General features: G+C 42.9%; 1 protein-coding gene across 2 annotated transcripts in view; it reads left to right on the top strand.

The window, feature by feature from the left end:
* BBOX1 (gamma-butyrobetaine hydroxylase 1) overlaps positions 1–19,873 on the top strand; it is a 113,315-nt gene that overhangs the window by 54,782 nt on the left and 38,660 nt on the right. For both annotated transcript variants that reach the window (XM_063438483.1, XM_063438482.1), the window contains exon 4: positions 15,264–15,462. In XM_063438483.1, the coding sequence (XP_063294553.1) occupies positions 15,264–15,462 (199 nt within the window). The remainder of the gene's footprint in view (positions 1–15,263; positions 15,463–19,873) is intronic.

Raw genomic sequence — 19,873 nt, 5'->3', positions numbered from 1 at the left:
GAAGGCCTCTTACCCAGCCTTTCATCACACACGAAACTCTGCCAATCACTGTTTCAGTGGGTATTCTCCACTCTGAAGAAATTACCTTTCAAATCATATCTTCACCTACAGTTCCGATAATACTCGGTTTCCCTTGGCTCCTGAAACACAATCCACGTTTAGATTGGATTGAAGGAGAGATTGTGAGTTGGGGTGAGAGATGCAAAGGTGTTTGCTTTAAGCAAATCCCACAACCTATTGGCACCATTAATGTTCCTGTTACACCTCCCTTGACCACACAAATTCCTCAGCAGTATATGGATTTGAAAGAGGTATTTAACAAGGTCCAGTCAGAAGGGTTACCTCCTCATAGACCTTATGACTGTACTATAAACTTATTACCAGGGACTATGCCTCCCAAGGGAGGAGTCTATGCCTTGTCCCCCCAAGAAAATCTTTGTTTGGAGGAATATATTAAGGATGCTCTCAGAAAGGGTCATATCCGTAGGTCCTCCTCACCAGCCGGGGCTGGATTCTTCTTTGTCTCTAAAAAAGAAGGAGACCTACGCCCTTGTATTGATTATAGGGGTTTGAATAGGATTACCATAAAAAATGCCTACCCTATTCCCCTTATATCAGAGCTATTCGACAGATTAAAGGGAGCTCGAGTCTTTACCAAGCTCGATCTCCGAAGTGCCTACAATCTAGTCAGAATTAAGGACGGTCACGAATGGAAGACCGCATTTAACACCAGAATGGGACATTACGAATACCTGGTTATGCCGTTTGGATTATGTAACGCTCCAGCGGTATTCCAGGATTTTATCAACGATGTCCTAAGAGAGTACCTTCACATGTTCGTTCTAGTGTATTTGGACGACATTCTCATCTATTCCCCAGACCTAGAGACACATCACGAACATGTGAGAATTGTACTGAAAACCCTGTTACAGAACGGCCTTTACTGTAAACTGGAGAAATGCCAGTTTGACCAAACGGAGATACAATTCCTTGGATACGTTATATCTCCGTCTGGTTTCCAGATGGATCCTCGTAAACTGGAGGCAGTCTTACAGTGGCCATTACCCAAGGGCCTTAAAGCTACTCAACGCTTTATAGGTTTTGCGAATTACTACCGCAAATTCATAAGGGGATTTTCCTCCGTGATTTCCCCTATAACCAATTTAATAAAAAAAGGAGCAAATTGTATATCTTGGCCCAAAGAAGCAAGAGAGGCATTTGAACGATTAAAATCTTTATTTTCCTCAGCACCTGTCCTGACCCATCCTGATCCATCCAAACCATTTATCCTAGAGGTGGATGCATCAGAGACAGGAGTTGGAGCCATTCTGTCTCAAAGAGAGAGTCCTGATACGCCTTTACATCCCTGTGGATTTTACTCTCGTAAACTCACACCTGCAGAGAGGAATTACGACATAGGGAATAGGGAACTTTTAGCCATTGTACTTGCCCTTAAGGAATGGAGGCATCTCTTGGAAGGTTCCAAAGAGCCACTTTTGATCTTTACTGATCATAAGAATTTGGCTTATATTGGGGACGCTAAGAGACTGTCCTCTCGTCAGGCTAGGTGGTCATTGTTCCTCTCCCGATTCAATTTCGTAATTACATACAGACCTGGTACTAAAAACACCAAGGCAGATGCACTTTCTCAGCAGTTTGAGACAGATGAAGTTCCGGAACAGGTGATATATCCTATTGTACCTCCTGAATGCCTCATTGCCACTACTGTTTCCGAAGTGTCTTCTCCACTCTTCTGTGCCATAATAGCAGATCAAACTCAGGCACCTGTGGGAAAACCTCCGGACAAACTGTATGTGTCACCTCAGTTTCAAAAGAAGGTACTAGATTTGTTCCATGACAGCCTCACAGCGGGTCATCCTGGAGTCCATAAAACTCTCTCTGCCATCTCCAGGAGATTTTGGTGGCCTGCTCTTAGAAACGATGTCAAAGATTGTGTTGGGGCATGTCAAATATGTGCTGTTTCTAAAGTTCCTCCCAGGTCACCTCCTGGACTATTACAACCACTGCCCATACCTAGTGCTCCATGGACCCACTTGGCCATGGATTTCATTGTGGATCTACCCAGTTCAAACGGGTTTAATACAGTCCTTATGGTCATTGATAGATTCACGAAGATGGCACATTTCGTCCCACTTAAAAAATTACCATCTGCTCAAGATCTAGTTCAAATATTCTTGAGAGAGATCTTTCGGTTGCACGGTGTACCCAAAAGCATAGTATCTGACAGAGGTACCCAGTTTGTTTCTAGGTTTTGGCGTTCCTTTTGCAAACAATTGGGCATCGAACTCTCCTTTTCGTCAGCATATCACCCTCAAACAAATGGAGCAGCAGAGAGGGCGAATCAGTCTTTAGAAGCCTATTTACGTTGCTTTATAAATGCCAATCAATCTAACTGGTACGAGCTCTTACCCATGGCTGAGTTCGCCAGAAACAACGCCACTCATGAATCTTCTAATCACAGTCCATTCTTTGTTAATCAGGGTTATCACCCCACTGTTTTTCCTTCTGCATTCTCAGACACAGAAATCCCCGCTTTGAACACCCGTTTAGATTCGATTCATGATACTTGGGATTCCGTCCATTCAGCTCTGCAAAAAGCCTCATTACGAGCGAAGGTCCAAGCTGACAAGAAACGGGGCGCTAATCCTGTCTATATTCCAGGTGACAGGGTGTGGCTCTCCACAAGACATATCAAGCTTAAGGTCCCGTCCATGAAATTTGCCCCTCGGTACATTGGTCCCTTTCGAGTTACCCAACGTATTAATCCAGTGACCTATACTTTGGCACTACCGGCTCATATGAGAATAGCGAATACTTTCCATGTGTCTCTGCTCAAGCCCCTTACTTGCAATCGCAACACAAGGGTATCCACTCCTCCTCCGCCCTTGGTAGTGGGTGATCAAGAGGAATACGAAGTCCGTTCTATCATGGACTCCAAATTATCCAGAGGTGTCTTGTCCTATCTCGTTGACTGGAAGGGTTATGGTCCCGAGGAACGTTGTTGGGTTCCTGCTGACCGGGTCCATGCGCCCCGTCTTATCCGGTCATTTCACAACCGCTTTCCTCTTAAGCCGGGTCCTTCCCGCTCGGTGCGCGGTCTTCGAGTGGGGGGTACTGTTGCGGTCACCGGCCCGCCGAGCCTCACGGTCGTGCCCGACCGGCACGACCGCTCCGACTACACGAGCTTACCTGCTCGTCGGCGAGCCGGGAACCGCGCGTGTAGTTCTTCCGGGCATCACGCCCGAATCCAATATGGCGCCGACCACGTGGTCGCGTCTATGGATAGCCCCGCCCCCGAGAATTATACTAACGTGTGCGTGACGTCACGACGTCAACGCACACGTACGTTCTGGGGTCAGAGGTCGCCCTCTGACCAATCATAGCTTAGAGAGGGGTATTTAAACCCCTAATTCACCCTAGTACTTTGCCATGTCGTGGTTTCAGTTTCCTGGTTTCCTGAAAGTGCTAGTTTCGTGTTTCTGATTTCCTGGTATCCTGATCCTTGGCGTTTCCCTGGTTATTCTGATCTCTGGTTTCCCTGACTTGGCTTGTCTTATCGGTATTGAGTATTTTCTGGCTTCCTTGACCTCGGTTTTCCCTTTGACCATTCTCTGTCTCTAGCGTATTAGTCCGGCCATTCTAAGGTCCGGTTTACGCTCTGTCCTGTTATTTTTCCTTTTCTGACTTATGTATATGTTTACATAGATTCTGCGTGCTGGACCACATTACTAGTCGTGACACCACGTTCATTTCCCACTGATAGATCTAAGGTGGGTTTTCTTATGCACCAGCTTACGGATAAGGCACTAGAATGGGCAAATCCTATTTGGGAGGCTAATGGGCCTATGGTACACGACTTCACTAGCTTCCTCACAGCGTTTCGTAGAACATTTGACACGACTAAAAGGTCAAAAAATGCCGCCAGGGCATTAATGAGAATAAAGCAAGGATCTAAATCTGTAGCCGATTATGCTATTCAGTTCCGTACCCTTGCCTCACAGGTAGATTGGACTAATAATGGGCTTACTACTGCGTTTATGGAGGGTCTGTCTGAAACTATGTTGGATGAGGTAGCAGCTAAGGACCTCCCTGTACCCCTGGAGGACCTGATTGACTATCTTATCGATATAGATAACAGGATCCGTGACAGGTTATATACCAGGTCCAGAAATAGACGTTTTGTTCCCGTTAACTCCCCTAGAGCTGAGACTCCCGAGGGATCTAAAGGTTCTGAGGAGGAACCTATGCAGTTAGGGGTTGCCAAACTTACTGACGCTGAAAAGCTTTATAGGAGAAAGGAGGGACTTTGTCTTTATTGTGGTAGGAGGGTTCATATGAGACAGGAATGTCCCGTGCGTCCGGGAAACTATCGCACCTAAGACCGTATAGAGGACTGGCCTTGGGTGTGACATCACAGTCCTCACATTTGCCTCTTAATAAATTACTTCTCCCTGTTTCCCTGCACCTTGGTAGTAACTGCGTAGCAGGGAATATACTAGCCCTGGTTGATTCCGGAGCGGCCGAAAACTTTATTGATTCCAGTTTTGTCAAGGAGAATAACAAACCCACCAGAGAGAAGGAGACACCCTTGGCCGTTGAGGCCATAGATGGTAGACCATTATGCTCTCCAGTTATCACACATGAAACTGTTCCACTACATATGTCTACAGGGGTGTTACACTCTGAGACCATTCGGTTTCAGATCATTACTTCTCCTTCCTCTCACCTCGTGTTAGGGTATCCTTGGTTACGTACTCATAATCCCACCATTGATTGGGAGTCAGGACAAATAGTTTCTTGGAGTGATTCTTGCCAAGAGTCTTGTATTGTTAAAATCACCCCTTTGAATTCTACTAATATTCCTCCCGTGCCTACGGTAATACCCCCTCAGTACCTGTCTCTTAAATCTGTTTTTGATAAAAGGGAGGCTGAAAAATTGCCACCTCACAGGCCTTACGATTGTGCTATTAATTTATTACCTGGTACGATGCCTCCCAAAGGGAGAATATATCCTTTATCTCCTCAGGAGAATCTGGTTATGGAGGAATATATTAAGGAATCTCTAGAGAAGGGATTTATAAGAAGATCCTCTTCCCCTGCAGGGGCGGGTTTCTTCTTTGTATCTAAGAAAGATGGCGAATTAAGGCCTTGTATTGACTATAGGGGCCTAAATAAAATCACCGTCAAAAATGCGTACCCCATACCTTTGATCACAGAACTATTTGATAGGCTTAAACAGGCCACAGTTTTTACTAAATTGGACCTTAGGGGTGCTTACAATCTTATACGTATCAAAAAGGATCACGAGTGGAAGACCGCATTCAATACCAGGAGTGGCCACTACGAATATACTGTGATGCCCTTTGGTCTTTGTAACGCCCCAGCAGTTTTTCAAGAATGTATTAATGATGTCCTACGTCAATATATACATACATTCGTTATAGTATACTTGGACGACATATTAATTTATTCTACTGATTTACAGACTCATCACATGCATGTTAAATTAGTGTTGAGAACTCTTCTGGTTAACGGTCTCTATTGCAAACTCGAAAAATGTTCATTCGATCAATCTGAAGTCCAATTCTTGGGTTATATAATCTCTGCCAAGGGTTTTCGTATGGATCCCAAGAAACTGTCTGCCATTATGGAATGGCCTCTACCTCAGGGTTTGAAAGCCATTCAGCGTTTTCTGGGGTTCTCTAATTATTATAGGCGCTTTATTAAAGGGTTTTCTGCCATTGTAGCACCTATAACCAGAATGACCAAGAAGGATGGTAATACTCATGTCTGGAAACCAGAAGCACTCGAGGCCTTTGAATTCCTGAAGGCTTCATTTGCCTCTGCTCCTATTTTACAGCATCCTGTCCCTTCACTGCCCTTTATTCTTGAAGTTGATGCTTCTGAGATAGGGGTAGGTGCTATCTTGTCTCAAAGAGATTCACCTGAAAAGCCGTTACACCCTTGTGGCTTCTTTTCCAGACAGATGTCTAAAGCAGAGAAGAATTATGATGTAGGCAATCGTGAACTCCTGGCTATCATTTTGGCGCTCAAGGAATGGAGACATCTGCTAGAGGGTACTAGGGATCCCATCCTCATTTTAACGGATCACAAAAACCTCTCCTACCTTAGTGAAGCAAAAAGATTGTCTTCTAGGCAGGCCAGGTGGTCTCTGTTTTTGTCTCGTTTTAATTACATAATCACATACAGACCGGGTGATCGTAATGCTAAAGCTGACGCTCTGTCCAGACAATTCGAGACTACTGACAAACTCGAGGTCGACGTTACCCCTGTCATTCCGCCTGACAGAATAATAGCTACTACTGTTCTTTCTATTTCGTCTTCTCTCTTACAAGCTATTCAGGCTAAACAAAACTTGGCTCCTGGGGAGAGGCCTGCTGATAAGCTATTCGTTGACATACCAGAGAGACGAGACATCTTGTCATTATATCATGACACTAGAACTGCGGGACACCCTGGTATTTCTAAGACATTCTCAGCAGTTTCTAGATATTTCTGGTGGGCTTCCTTGCGCAAGGACGTCACCGATTACGTTAATGCCTGTAGCACTTGTGCCAGTATGAAGTCCTCCCACAGAGTTCCTTGTGGGTTGTTGCATCCGTTGCCCATACCCGAGAGGCCGTGGTCCAATATATCCATGGATTTTATTGTTGAATTACCTCCCTCTAATGGTAAAACTGTCATCCTGATGATTGTGGATCGTTTTTCTAAGATGGCTCATTTTGTGTCTCTTGTCAAATTGCCATCATCCAAGGAACTTGCCTCTATCTTTGCCAGGGAGGTGTTTCGGTTGCATGGTATTCCCACTTCGATCGTGTCCGATAGGGGTAGCCAGTTTATCTCCAGATTCTGGAGAACGTTTTGTACAGAGATGGGTATCTCCCTCTCGTTTTCTTCCGCCTACCACCCCCAGTCTAATGGAGCTGCTGAACGTGCCAACCAATCTCTAGAGCAGTATCTTCGTTGTTTCGTGTCCCACCATCAGAACAATTGGGCTGACCTTCTTCCTTGGGCTGAGTTTGCTCGTAATAATGCTGCTCATGAATCCTCCGGTAACAGCCCTTTTTACGTTAATTATGGCCGGCATCCCGTGGTTCTTCCAGCTGCATTCTCCTTACAGGGCATGCCAGCTCTGGACGAACATTTGGCTAGTCTACGTAATACTTGGGAGCAGGTTCAGTGTTCTTTGGTGGCTTCAGCTGCTCGCCAGAAGGTTCAGGCAGACAAGCATCGCAGGGCGGCTCCATCCTATGCTGTGGGAGACCGGGTTTGGCTTTCTACTCGCAATATTCGTCTTCGTGTGCCTTCTATGAAGTTGGCCCCTCGTTTTATTGGTCCTTTTCGTATCTTGCATGTGGTTAATCCTGTCTCGTATGCATTGGATATTCCTAAAAATCTACGCATTCCTAACGTGTTTCATACCTCCTTGTTAAAACCCCTCCTGTGCAACCGTTATACTCGGCATGTCCCTCCTCCTCCTCCGGTTTCTGTGGAGGGCCATGAGGAGTTTGAAGTGGCGGCTGTAATTGACTCTCGTTTGCTTCGGGGTCGCCTCCAATATCTGGTACATTGGAAGGGCTATGGGTCTGAGGAACGCAGTTGGATTTCCGCTGACGCTGTTCACGCTCCTCGCCTTGTGCGTTCTTTCCACGCTCGTTTTCCTGCCAGGCCTGCTCCTCCCCGCCCGGTGGGCGTGTCTTCAGGGGGGGGTACTGTAGCGGTACTTACCCTCTCCAGGGGCCGGCCGGGGTCCTCTCTTCTCGCCGCGCGCGGTCCTGCTCCTGCACGAGCCGCGCGCGGCTCAGCCAACGATAAGATCTGTCAGGCGGGCAGTGACCGCGAGAAGCGGTCACGTGTCCCGCCCGACACTAAGAGTGCGCCGCGCGTCTCGGGCGCGCTCTTAAAGGGACAGTGGGAGACTAAATTAGAATCAGTCTCCCATTGGCCCCTGTCATACCACGTTCCCCATACACTCACGTTTTGGGGGCGTGGATATGACAAGGGCCAATCAAAGTGAACTTTAGGGTATTTGTACTCACCTGTTTCCCTTGCTCCTTGCCCTATCGTGGTTTCTGTCCAGTTCCCTTTAGTGCTTGTATCGTTCAGTTGGTTTTTTGGTGCTTGACCTTGGCTTTGTTCCTGACTCCGCTCTCTCCTTATCCTTGCTTGCTTATCCGCTGTTTTGTCCTCTGTGTACCAGTCCTCGGCTTGTTCTACGTTACGCTGTCTCTCAGTTCCCTTGACCTCGGCTTGTTCTAGACTCTGTCTTTCTTACTCGTCCTAGTCCGGCCATTCTAAGGTCCGGTAAGACGAACCCTGGTTTCTTGTCTATTGACTATTGAACTATTCCTGCGTGTTGGGGTATATTACCGTGACACATTGCCGCCATGGAGCGAATCTCCGCTACTATGTCCGCTAGTGTGGTGGAGTACATCATGGAGAATGGGGATGGCGGGTGTGAGGACTCCATCTTGGGACTTTGGTCAGCCCATGCTTGGTTTGAGACAAAGTCGTCCATCGGGCCCGTTTGGGAGCATGTCTGGGGCATATCATGTCTGTGGGTACGTCCCATTTTAGTTGCTGCCCGAGTGTCTTGTATGCTAATATTAGCTTTGTAGAGCAGAGCTCGAGATTCAGGCATCCATCTCGTTCAGCTTCTAAGCCACGCTCCTCTTCCAAAAATATTTAAAGTGATTTTATTTTGTGACTTTATGTTGAAAAATATTTTGAAGAAAAATACAAAGTTGGGTAGGGGAGAGAGTGGTCACCTTCAAGTGGTCCACATGTGTGGTGCACAAGCTCCTCTCACTTTTGCCAATTTTGGGGTGATACTCCCGGCCACTGTGGTGCATCACATTATTTAGGGCTTCCCGGATGAGCAAGCAGAGACCTCACTTAAGATTTTCACCCACCGGAAGTCTGAGATACACTGCTGCAGCCTACTGGAGGCGGAGATGGGGAGAGGTGGCTGATCTCCTCGCTCTGCAGTTTACTATACAGCACCACTACCTGACCTCTGGACCAGCGTAGGTATTCACGATCCTCACTGGACCTCTCCAGGATGCACTTACCACTCCTTCCGAGTTGCATACCATTCACATCCCATCCACACAAAATGGCGAATGCCCTTCTACGCAACTCCCGAGGCCTGTATCCATCCCAAAGGGTCCCTAACAGCTTTCAAGGCGTTTAGATGAAGCTGTGGGAATGTGAAAATTATGCCCCAATTAGGCTTCAGACGGAGGCTGTTGAGGCACACGGTGCTGGAGACGAGAAGGCTCACTCAGGCCGTCACACTTGTACTTCATATTACAACGTCATTGTCATGTTCTCATACGTGTTGCCCAGCCATTTTGTAACAAAACTGTGCTGTACCACAGTCATTCCAAACAACTTTGCATTACTTGACCTATATGTGTAAAATGGATGTCTTACAATATGTTTTCATGCTATCATTTCCTCCACTTGTACTTATTGTGGTTTCAATGCAAGATTCTTGTTATCTCTATGCATGGCTAAAATAAAGATTGTCCTCCCAAAAAAATTAAATGAAAGCTGAAAGAAGTGCATTAAAGAAGGCATTAAATCAAGGAGCATTTATTTCTCAATAAATGTTCCACTCTGGATAAGAATCATTGGTCAGGCTGCAGAGTGGAAGATAATAAAGAAAAATTGAGAAAAAAAAACATTCCACAGCAGTAAGCGATTACTCTTACAACTTTGTTTATGAAAAATGTTCAAACATGATTTCAGTGTGTTTGAAATCTCAGTTAGTACTGCTGGATGAACTATCTGGAGTGCAGGCTACATCCCACCACCCAGTCAATGTCTAGAAATGGTTGCACTTAAAAACTCATCAACCCAGCAAAGGGGAGATTTGTGAGGGGAACAAGAAGATGTCATCATTCAGTTTAAAGGATCTGTGGAGGTCATTCGCTGAGACTGGAGTAAATGAGCACAAGTCAATACTTTCGAGAGCTCTGCATTAAACTGTCCTGCATGGAAAGGTGCGTAGAAAGAAAACCATTAATCAAATCCAGCACCTGAAAACACGTTTGGATTTACTAAAAAGCATGAGATGGATTTGACTAAAATAACAGAAAAGATTTTGTGGACAGATGAGATAGAGTTCTCTTTTAGCTATAATTCAAAACCCACCATGTGTGGCACAAATTAAACGCTGCCAATGCCTCAACAGGGCAGGAATGTAGGAGAAGAACCTATTCAGTCCATTAAAAATTTGAAACTTGGGGGAAAGTTCGTACTTCTGCAAGACAAAAGCGACTTTGAAATGGATCAACAAAAACATGAACTATAACATACATAGATATATTTTCCATTATTCTATGGGAGAAGTTTGTAGAATATCACTGAGAATGCAAAAACAATTAGAAAAATAAAAAGTTATTTCACCATTTCTCCCTGGCATGTGCCTGGATGTAGCCTTCTATATTTAGTGCATTAAGTACATGATTCGTTAGAAATAATCGCAGAAAACTCAACGTGAGACAGCATGGTGATGCTTTGAGATGCTCAACAAATATTGAATATTACTGATCACTAGCTCACAGACCTGGAGAGTTTAACATAGCCTACCTTATTCAGAGGGAAAACATGGGGACAGTGGCATTGCTAGGGGAGGCTGGGTTGGAGTTGGAGCCACAAGTGGTGTGACGGTACAATCCGTTACTCCGTCAAGCATTCCCTTCTTCCCATAAAATAAAATCACCCAGTAATCCACAGAGTAATAAATCGCTGGTATCGCCGAATAATCCACACATGAGCCAAGGCTTAATGCTGGAACAAGACTTTACTGGAAGTAACAACAACAGGTCTTCAAGCTACAGTTTCTTTTATGCCCTGCTCCCATGCAGGGGAGGGACACACATGGTATCTACAGTAGCCAATAAAACTGAGGTTACAGCCCACACAAAATCCTCCCCTCTGCCTGTGATTCAATTATCTTATACAATAGAAGATGAAATTATCACAGGCAGGAAAAATACAGTTTTTACAGCATATTCATAACTTCTAAAATATACATCACATTCACATAAAAAATATATATTCACAATCAATCCATTCAGGGGAACAACATATGAAAAAATGGCATGAATCAGACCAGGGGTTCAGAAGTTAGTAAAGTATCTTTTGGGGCCTGGCTGGCAGCATGGCTATCTGGCCCAAACCGGTTTTACAGAGCCCTCTATCCTGGAGACAATGGGGAAAATAATCCAATTATATCCAGGGATAGAGGCAGACTCCATTGAGCACATGTTACCAGTAAAACACAAAAGGATACAAAAATACATAACTCCTATCATACTGAATTGAACGGGCCAAATCTCCCAGGGTCCATAGTCACAGGGCAAGAGGCGGGGAAGCAGTCCTCTCCAGGCACAAGTGGCGAAGGGCACTTCGTCACAGTAATAAATCCATGAATAAAGTAGCAGGGAGGGAAAGTACCGAATGAATGGAGGGGGATTCTTCACAAGTGGTGTCCAAAAAAAACCCCAAGTATTTTTTTTCCACTATTTAATTGTCCGTCTCCCCTGTAATACTGACAGAGAAATATGGGATATTGATGTGATACTCTGAATTCAATCAAAGGCTTTGTGTCATTATGTAATTTATGGACTATATTAGGGTTAAGGATTGGACATAGGGCATGGTATAGGGCTGTTCATATATAGGAGGGATCATAAACATTTCCCTTCACGCTGAATCCTCAGTTTTTTTCTACCTAGAATTGTCCATGACTGGTGGTTTGTGGATAACCCACAAAGTCAGAAACCATTAAATTCTTGTGAAGGGTTTAGGAGATAAGCTTACCTTAGCAGATGGAAGACTGATGTCCAAAAACACAGATGAGGAACATGGAACACAGACCTTCACCATTACTATAAAACAGGAAACACGCTAACGTTAAAAGAGTCAGTAAAATTATATAGCATCCTTTTTAGTTTTCTACATTCCCTTTAGAAAATGTTAATAATCTGTGCTACTCTTTGTAGCTCATTATTTACCGTATGTTTGTTTGAGGAAATGTATTAAAAATGCTTTAATATGCAAGTACTCCTAATTGTTACAAGGAACTATGAATAGTTAGCTTTCCTTGTAATTAATGTTCTTTCATGCTAAACTTTTTGCAATACAACCATCGATAGATGTTTTATCATTTTCAGATGCCTGTAAATATTTACGGATGTTGTTGTATGATTTATCAATGTCCTAAAACATCAGTGAGACCTAATATGTTTACATAGAAATAACCTAAAAAAAAATCTTTTTTTTTTTTAACAAATTCTTATATTTATTGATGATACAGAATATCGTACTGAGAGTTTTGGCAGATCTGGTGTTATTGCTGTCTACAGGTAGATATTATTTTGAGGTCTTGCAATGGTTTGCGAACATTGAGAAGACAAAATTAATTATTTATTTTTTTGTACTGAATTAATAATGTCGTCACTTGTCACTCGTGTGAGCTATAGCGCTACAAAAGTATTCTTTACAAACTCTCAAGTTCCATCCTCGCATCCAAGTAGACAGTCCAACACATCTGGAAGTTTGTCTCTGTGGAGAAATTCATGACGTTCCTAAGCTATATATTGAAGCACTTACTGAAAAATCCTGACACCTGCATTCCAACATTATATGTGAAAGAAGCAACTCTGCATCTTAATTGCACTTTATAAAAGTGGTGATTTCTTTTTTAAATCAACTCTTTTATAACTAATTTCCTGCTTGAGTGCTAGAGCACTGATCCCCCAAGTGCAAGTGTGTCTGTCAAAACAGGCTCACACATGTCCACAGGGCCCACTTCAGTCCGGTCTGTAGACTCCCTGGCTTTCAGCAGTCCATGGCTCAAAATCAGAGGCTTCTCAATGAGAAGCCACTGATTGAAGTATTCTGTAGCACTGACGGAAAAAGGGGAGGGCCTGCAAAGGCTGCAGACAGTGGTTCTGTAAGCTGTTTATAGATATACCTCCATTGAAAAATATATAGTAATGTTATCGTTAGGGGTATATCAACTACATTGTTAAAATAAAATCCTTTTGGAGTGTTCCTTTAACAAAGTAAATTTGTCCCTCCTAACGAGGAACACTTGGGAGCTACAGTGTATTCAACACTCTCCTTTTAATTGATGTAACATTATTACCCGATCTTTAACATTGATATAATCTTAAAACACATTTGATGACAGGCTCTTTTTGATGGTATGTATGTATAGTTAATTGGAAGCATCTGTAGCAGCAAAACAGTGTTCTAAATTAGAATACAGCGGTCACTGAGAGACTACAGAGGGTAAATTCCATCTCCAATTAACGGTTCATAATTCAGTCGGTTTTTATAATCCTTTTAACTTTATTCTGTATCAGCAGCTCCTGTTATCGGCCCCAGTTGGATACTGTTAAACTTAATAGAAAGCAGATACGATTTTTCTACTGTGTTTATGTATTATCACATGTGAAGACCAGTTGCCTTGCTATTTTATTTCTCTGCATATAATCTCGTTACATTTTCTCTAATGTTATGTAGGATTACAACCAGACAGTATGCTAAATCTGGTCTTAAAATATAATTTACATGATTAATTGTCTGAATCAAAAGACATAGTTCTCAGTAGCTGTGCATGTCTTCCAAACGTCTCGATTTCAGCAGGACAGTACCGATTTCGGGTCCTTAGTTTCGTGGTAAGGAGGGAAACAGTGAACACTGAAACAGAGCTCCCTGCCTGTCCTGTCCTCAGTGGGCCAGCTAAAACAATTGGTAAGCAGCCTGGTGTGAATACACAGACCAGCATGTAATGTGGGCGTTCCACATGATCACATCACTGACCTGCCCATTTTACGCCCTTCCCTCTGGAATCTCAATTCTGGAACTTGCTGATGTTGGAAGGTATAACATTGTTGTATTTAAATGCTGGGTGCCCAAAGTAGATTATTCCCTAAATAAGTGGAGTTTCCCCTGATCTTGGCAGAGTTTATCCATGATTGTGTGAAAAGTAGATAGTTCTACTCTTTAGAAAATAAGTCCCTATGCAAGTGCCTGTAGTCTACATAATGTAAAATGTATTCATACTTGTGACGGAACTCTGTCACAGAGTACCATGCCCACATGTGCCCACCCACTTGACATTGGACCCCCAAGGACTTGGACTGTGGACTCAGGGGGGTCCAAAAGACTTGTTGCTGGCCCGTCGGGGATCCGGGCACAGGTCTGTCTATTTTGATGCGGTGAGATATATGATGGATGGTCTGATTTGTATGGTGCGGGCCAAAAGCTTGCGGCACCATTTTTGTGACTGCTTTACATGTGTCTAGATGTCACTGTGCTGTGTGCCTGTTTTCTACATAGAGCAGTGTGTGTGTCCGTATATGCAGCTGTGGTTCAACAAAGGGGGGGGGGGCAGCAGCTCTAGGGACTGTATAGTATAGTATAGTTAAGTATTGCTTGTCTGTGCCTCTCCCCTTTCCTGTCCTAGCAGAGCATTGTCTCAGGGACACTACCAGCCCAGTTTATCTTAGCTGATTTGTCCCTCCTCCATCCCTTATCGGATTCTTGGGATTGAAACCCCTGGTGTATTGTGTTGGAGACCCCATGTAGGGGTCTATGCCTGTAAAACCTTGTGTGACAAAATAAACGTAGTTAATTTTCAGTTGTACTCCCAGAGCTGTATCTCGCCCAGTTACTGGGTGAAAGGGATGCAGGCATGCCCCATTTTCAGGTGAACCTGCTCATTATGGGTGTCAGCAGTGACATGAATTGCAATTTAGAGACACCAGGGACTAGGACCTTGGTACCCTATAGATTTGAGGCCAACCAGACAAGCCACTTCACTGGGCAGGCCCATCTGGGGCCCTTTAGCTCTTGTAACCCCTTCTGATCTCATACCTCTCAATTTTGGAGAGTATATCATATCCTCGTCTTTTCAAAATGCATACACGTTTAATTTCTGCTAATTATTTCTTGGTGATAAAATAGATTAGATCCAGACACTCAGGATTGCTGCAGGAAGTCAGGTTTATTGGAACAAAAAGTACAACGTTTATCAAGCTTGTTGGTCATGTTTTTTTTTGTGTGTAAGCTCAAAGTAGGGGTATATTTGTGCAAAATAAAAATCAACTACAAAAGTCAAACTTTTTATTAGATGGGGAAGAATATATCAATGTATTTTTTTAATTTTGAATCTAACCAAGTACATTGTTTTTTTCCAGAAAAACAACTCTGGGGCTGCGGCCTGCAGATTCCCACCTTGAATTATGAAAGTGTCCTCCACAATGACCAAAGTGCCTATAATTGGTTGTGTGCTCTGAAGAAAGTTGGAATTGTGCTGTTGGAAGGTGCCCCAGTCAAACAAGGAGAACTGGTCACACTCGGGAAGAGGATTGGTTATATGAGGCATACATTTTATGGGTAAGTACATGCAATCTTTAATAATTACATTTTCTAAATGTAATGGTTTTAATTTACTTTTTTAAGATTCAATACTAAAACCAACAAATTATTTGTTGGACCTGTCTGTTGCTAAAATATACAAGCACCGCTATGTCTAGGTAGCACCATATGCTCATTGAATCTAAAAACAAAACAAAAAAAAAACAGTCCTCATAGAACAGCCATGTCTATACAATTTAGAGTTTGGGTTCCTTAATTAATGTGTTCAATGGCCAGGTTAACGATTCTGCCAACGAAATTCACCTCAAGGCTTGAACAGCATATATTAACAGAAAATGGGAGAGTCGAAGATACAAACAATAGTAGACATACTACCAATGGTGAGTTATTGGAATACACTGTATTTATTAAACATCAGTGAATGTGAGTACCTGGCCACCACAGTTCGGTCCAAACTGGAAGTATGACTAGGGCAGAAATTACACTCCTCCTTAGCTATTGCAATAAATGCCAGCAACGGACAACCATGGTTGGTCAAGAGTCAACTGACCACTCTCAGCCTCAGTCGAAAGACTATGACTAAAACTAAATAGAAATTTGCCGCCAAAATTACCACTACACAGAGAGGCTGTGGGAGAGGCAAAGGGAGACAGACCAGGACTTAGGAGAGAGATACCTAGAGAGACTGAGAGGACACAAAGAGACACAGAGGGGCTGGGGAAAGGGAAAAAGAGACAGATAAAGGCTTTAAATAAACCCAATAGTGAAGCTCTTACCAATGGGCGAGGGAGAGCTTACGCTCTTTGAGCAGTTGTGCATCTCACACCCGCTGAAACACAGGCTACTATCCACTATGTATACGCTACTACAAAAGACAAGTTCATCTGAACTCCCTCGATTCACTGTAAAGTGGGCGGATAAATTACAAGCTAATATCTCATCAGTCCAGTGGAAAAAGATGTCTCTTAGGGCACACAAGGCATCCACGAGTATCGTCACACAAGAAAGCAATTACAAGCGGCTTACGCACTGACATTACACTCCAGCTAAAATCCATAAACGACACAACAGTGCCCAGGACACCAGTTGAAGATGTCAACAACCAGATGCACACCCTGCACACATTTGGTGGCGATGTCCGTCGATACATACATTCTGGAAACGCATACACACAGTTATACAGTTAATCGCGAAAACACAGATACCCTTCTCACCAGAGTACTGCTGTTTCTCTTATCCCCACCCCTACAAGAGAGACTGGGGACATCTTTGACCTCTCACCTACTCATGGCAGCAAACCAGCTAGTCCCAGTCAAACGGAAACAAGTGACCCCTCCATCCATCACAGAATGGATCCAAAGAGTTGAAGGGATAAAACAAATAGAGGAAATCACGTATTCTATATCCAAAAACTATGAAAAATTAACTCTTATTTGGGGACCCTGGAAATCCTTTATACGGGATGCTGATAATATCCTCTCAAGTGAATGCATTACTGATAGACGTGGCTAGTAGTCTGATGGAAGTGAAGTAAGATGTAAATCACCGAGATGTTGTTTTGTAAACCCATAATCAAAGCACCTGATAGATAGTAGACGATACACCAATACGATCAAGGTAGTTGACTGTTTTATTTGTGGATGCAAAGGAAGAAATTATGTCAAATATGCATATGCTATCAAAAGTTACATGCCACCACTAATTATATGCTTTTAACCTTGTAACGCAACTGGAAATGTACGCATGTGTCTGAAGCAATAAGGCAAAATTAAGATACCTACAAATGTAACATATGAAACTATGTTGTCTATGCCATTGTTCTACACGATCAGACCTTGTATGTAAACACTATTATAAAACCAATAAAAATGATTAAATATAAAAAAAAAAAACAATAGATTTTAGTCTTGTCGACTAAAGTCTATTGGAGATTTAGTCTAACTAGACTAAAACTAAAACTATTGTGATGACTAAAATATGACTAAAATTAAAATGGCTTTTTAATCAAAAGACTATGACAAAAAACTAAATTGAAATTTGCCGGCAAAATTAACACTGGCAGCTTTAAGGGACAGCTTGAGGTAAGTAGAACTTTGCTTCCTCTGCACCCTGGGCAACCAGACACACACCAGATCTGACTGTTAGAGAGTAATAGACCTGCTTGAAAAAAAAGTGGCATCTGACTGGCTGAGGATCATATGAGTAGTAGTTCTTCAATGACCAGAGAGAAAGGTTGGTTACTACTAACCTGCAGATTATATTCAGTTAATCTAGCTTTGGGTCACTTTAAGTGAATTCAAAGGGCTGCAGCACCTAACTGAAGCGATGTTGGTCCATAGTTTCTAAATCTTGTTAATATTTGCCTGTTTTTTGACTGCTGGTCCGATTGGTTTCCAGGATAGTTGTTTTTGAAAAATGTAGTTGGTGAATCATTTTTATTAAATGATGATTGCATAACATTCTGCAACTAAGATAGAAAACAATCAGTTCAACAATTTATGTGAAAAAAGAAAGAACTTGCAACACGTGGATGGCACATTGGCCCAACATATATACTTAATTTTTCTATAAATATATACGTGCCTGACCATCACATCTGACTCATCCCAGATGGTCCCAGATGGTCTTCACAATGGATACTATTGGATGTGCGTGAGACACTTTATCTGCATTGGGAAATCATCTACTTAATATTTGTTGGAAGTCCATTTTTAGTTTATTTTTCATTTGAGTTAATCTCTGGCTTTATATAGCTGTTAGCATTTTAACTAATACAATGTAAATACACAATAAATACATGTTAGTAGTATTCTGTCATCATGTTTTGGGATCCTTTCAACAACAGGAAAGTTAGTAAACAACATTGATCAGTCTGTTGTCAACTTAAGTTTCAAAAAGGGATGGTAAACTGTTATACACATATAAATACAAAAAGAGAAGTCCTGCGCTTAGTCCCATTACTACTGGGCCAGCAGCAACGACTACAATACACATCAGCCCCAATATATAGTAAAAACCAAAGAAAAGAAAATGTTACTTGCGCTTTCTCCTTAATCCCTATGTATATTTAGACAAATGGAGGTCATTTAGTTGCTCCAATGGCCATTGGAGGGAATGCCCGCCTGCCAACGTCAAGGCAGACCCCCCTAAGCGGGTCCTAACACTGACCCTTCAGCCTGCTTCCTTGAGCTTCTGGCAAAGATATCTCTAATGAGACAGAAAGGGGTATTTTTTTATATACACCCCTATACTTATTAACCCTTAATAGGGAACACATGGGATGGGTAGCAGCATTGTAACCAGGCTGTGTGATACAAAGTAAATACAAATACAAAAAGAGAAGTCCTGCGCTTAGTCCCATTACTACTGGGCCAGCAGCAACGACTACAATACACATCAGCCCCAATATATAGTAAAAACCAAAGAAAAGAAAATGTTACTTGCGCTTTCTCCTTAATCCCTATGTATAGTTTCTTTTCTTTGGTTTTTACTATATATTGGGGCTGATGTGTATTGTAGTCGTTGCTGCTGGCCCAGTAGTAATGGGACTAAGCGCAGGACTTCTCTTTTTGTATTTGTATTTACTTTGTATCACATTTTCTTTTCTTTGTCATACACATATACTCTTCCAGAATACACACAGATACACACTGCTGGACACACATACACACTGTCACACACACACCGTTACACAATGTCAGGCACATATAAAAACTCAGATGTACAATGCCACGCACTCACACATACATCATTTTAGACACACATACACAGATTCCTGTTATCAAACACACATTCACAAATGCACAGTCAGACACGCACTGTCAGACACACCCTGTTTGACACACAGTGAGAGAAACACACACAGAGACATAGTTAGATACACACTCACACTGTCAGTCATACAATCCGACACACATCTGCACCCATCCGCAACCACTTCCCTCCACAAATATAACCTATGCCTCTACCCTCTAACGCTCCTAAGGTAGTCCTAACTCTGTACCATGCCATAAATGTCAAACCAGTGCATGGAAGTGCAGTGTGAGGGTCAGAAGGGAGCAATATGACAAAGTGCTATATCCCTCTCCCTACCACACACAGAATGTCTTTGATATCACATCCTCCAGCATTGCTGAATGTGAGGAAGCGGTGTTCGGGAAGATATATCTATCTCTGTAACCTGGACTATTACGTGCCATATGGACCCTTGTGAGCCCCTGAGCTGTGTCGGGCCCCTTGTTTTGGTGTTATCCTTGTGGTTACAACCTATCAAACTCAAGGGATACAAATCTATGGCAAAGAATAAACACAGCCAAGCTTTAGGATTCCAGAGATCCTAGTAGGTCAATACCAGAGCTGAGTCAAAACCTGAAGATGCACCACAATGAAAATCTTACTCTTGGCTAACAGAGACTACAACAGGATAAAG

The sequence above is a fragment of the Pelobates fuscus genome, chromosome 12 (assembly GCF_036172605.1).
Source record: "Pelobates fuscus isolate aPelFus1 chromosome 12, aPelFus1.pri, whole genome shotgun sequence".
NCBI classification, from domain to species: domain Eukaryota; kingdom Metazoa; phylum Chordata; class Amphibia; order Anura; family Pelobatidae; genus Pelobates; species Pelobates fuscus.
This window is presented reverse-complemented; position numbering and strand designations above follow the sequence as displayed.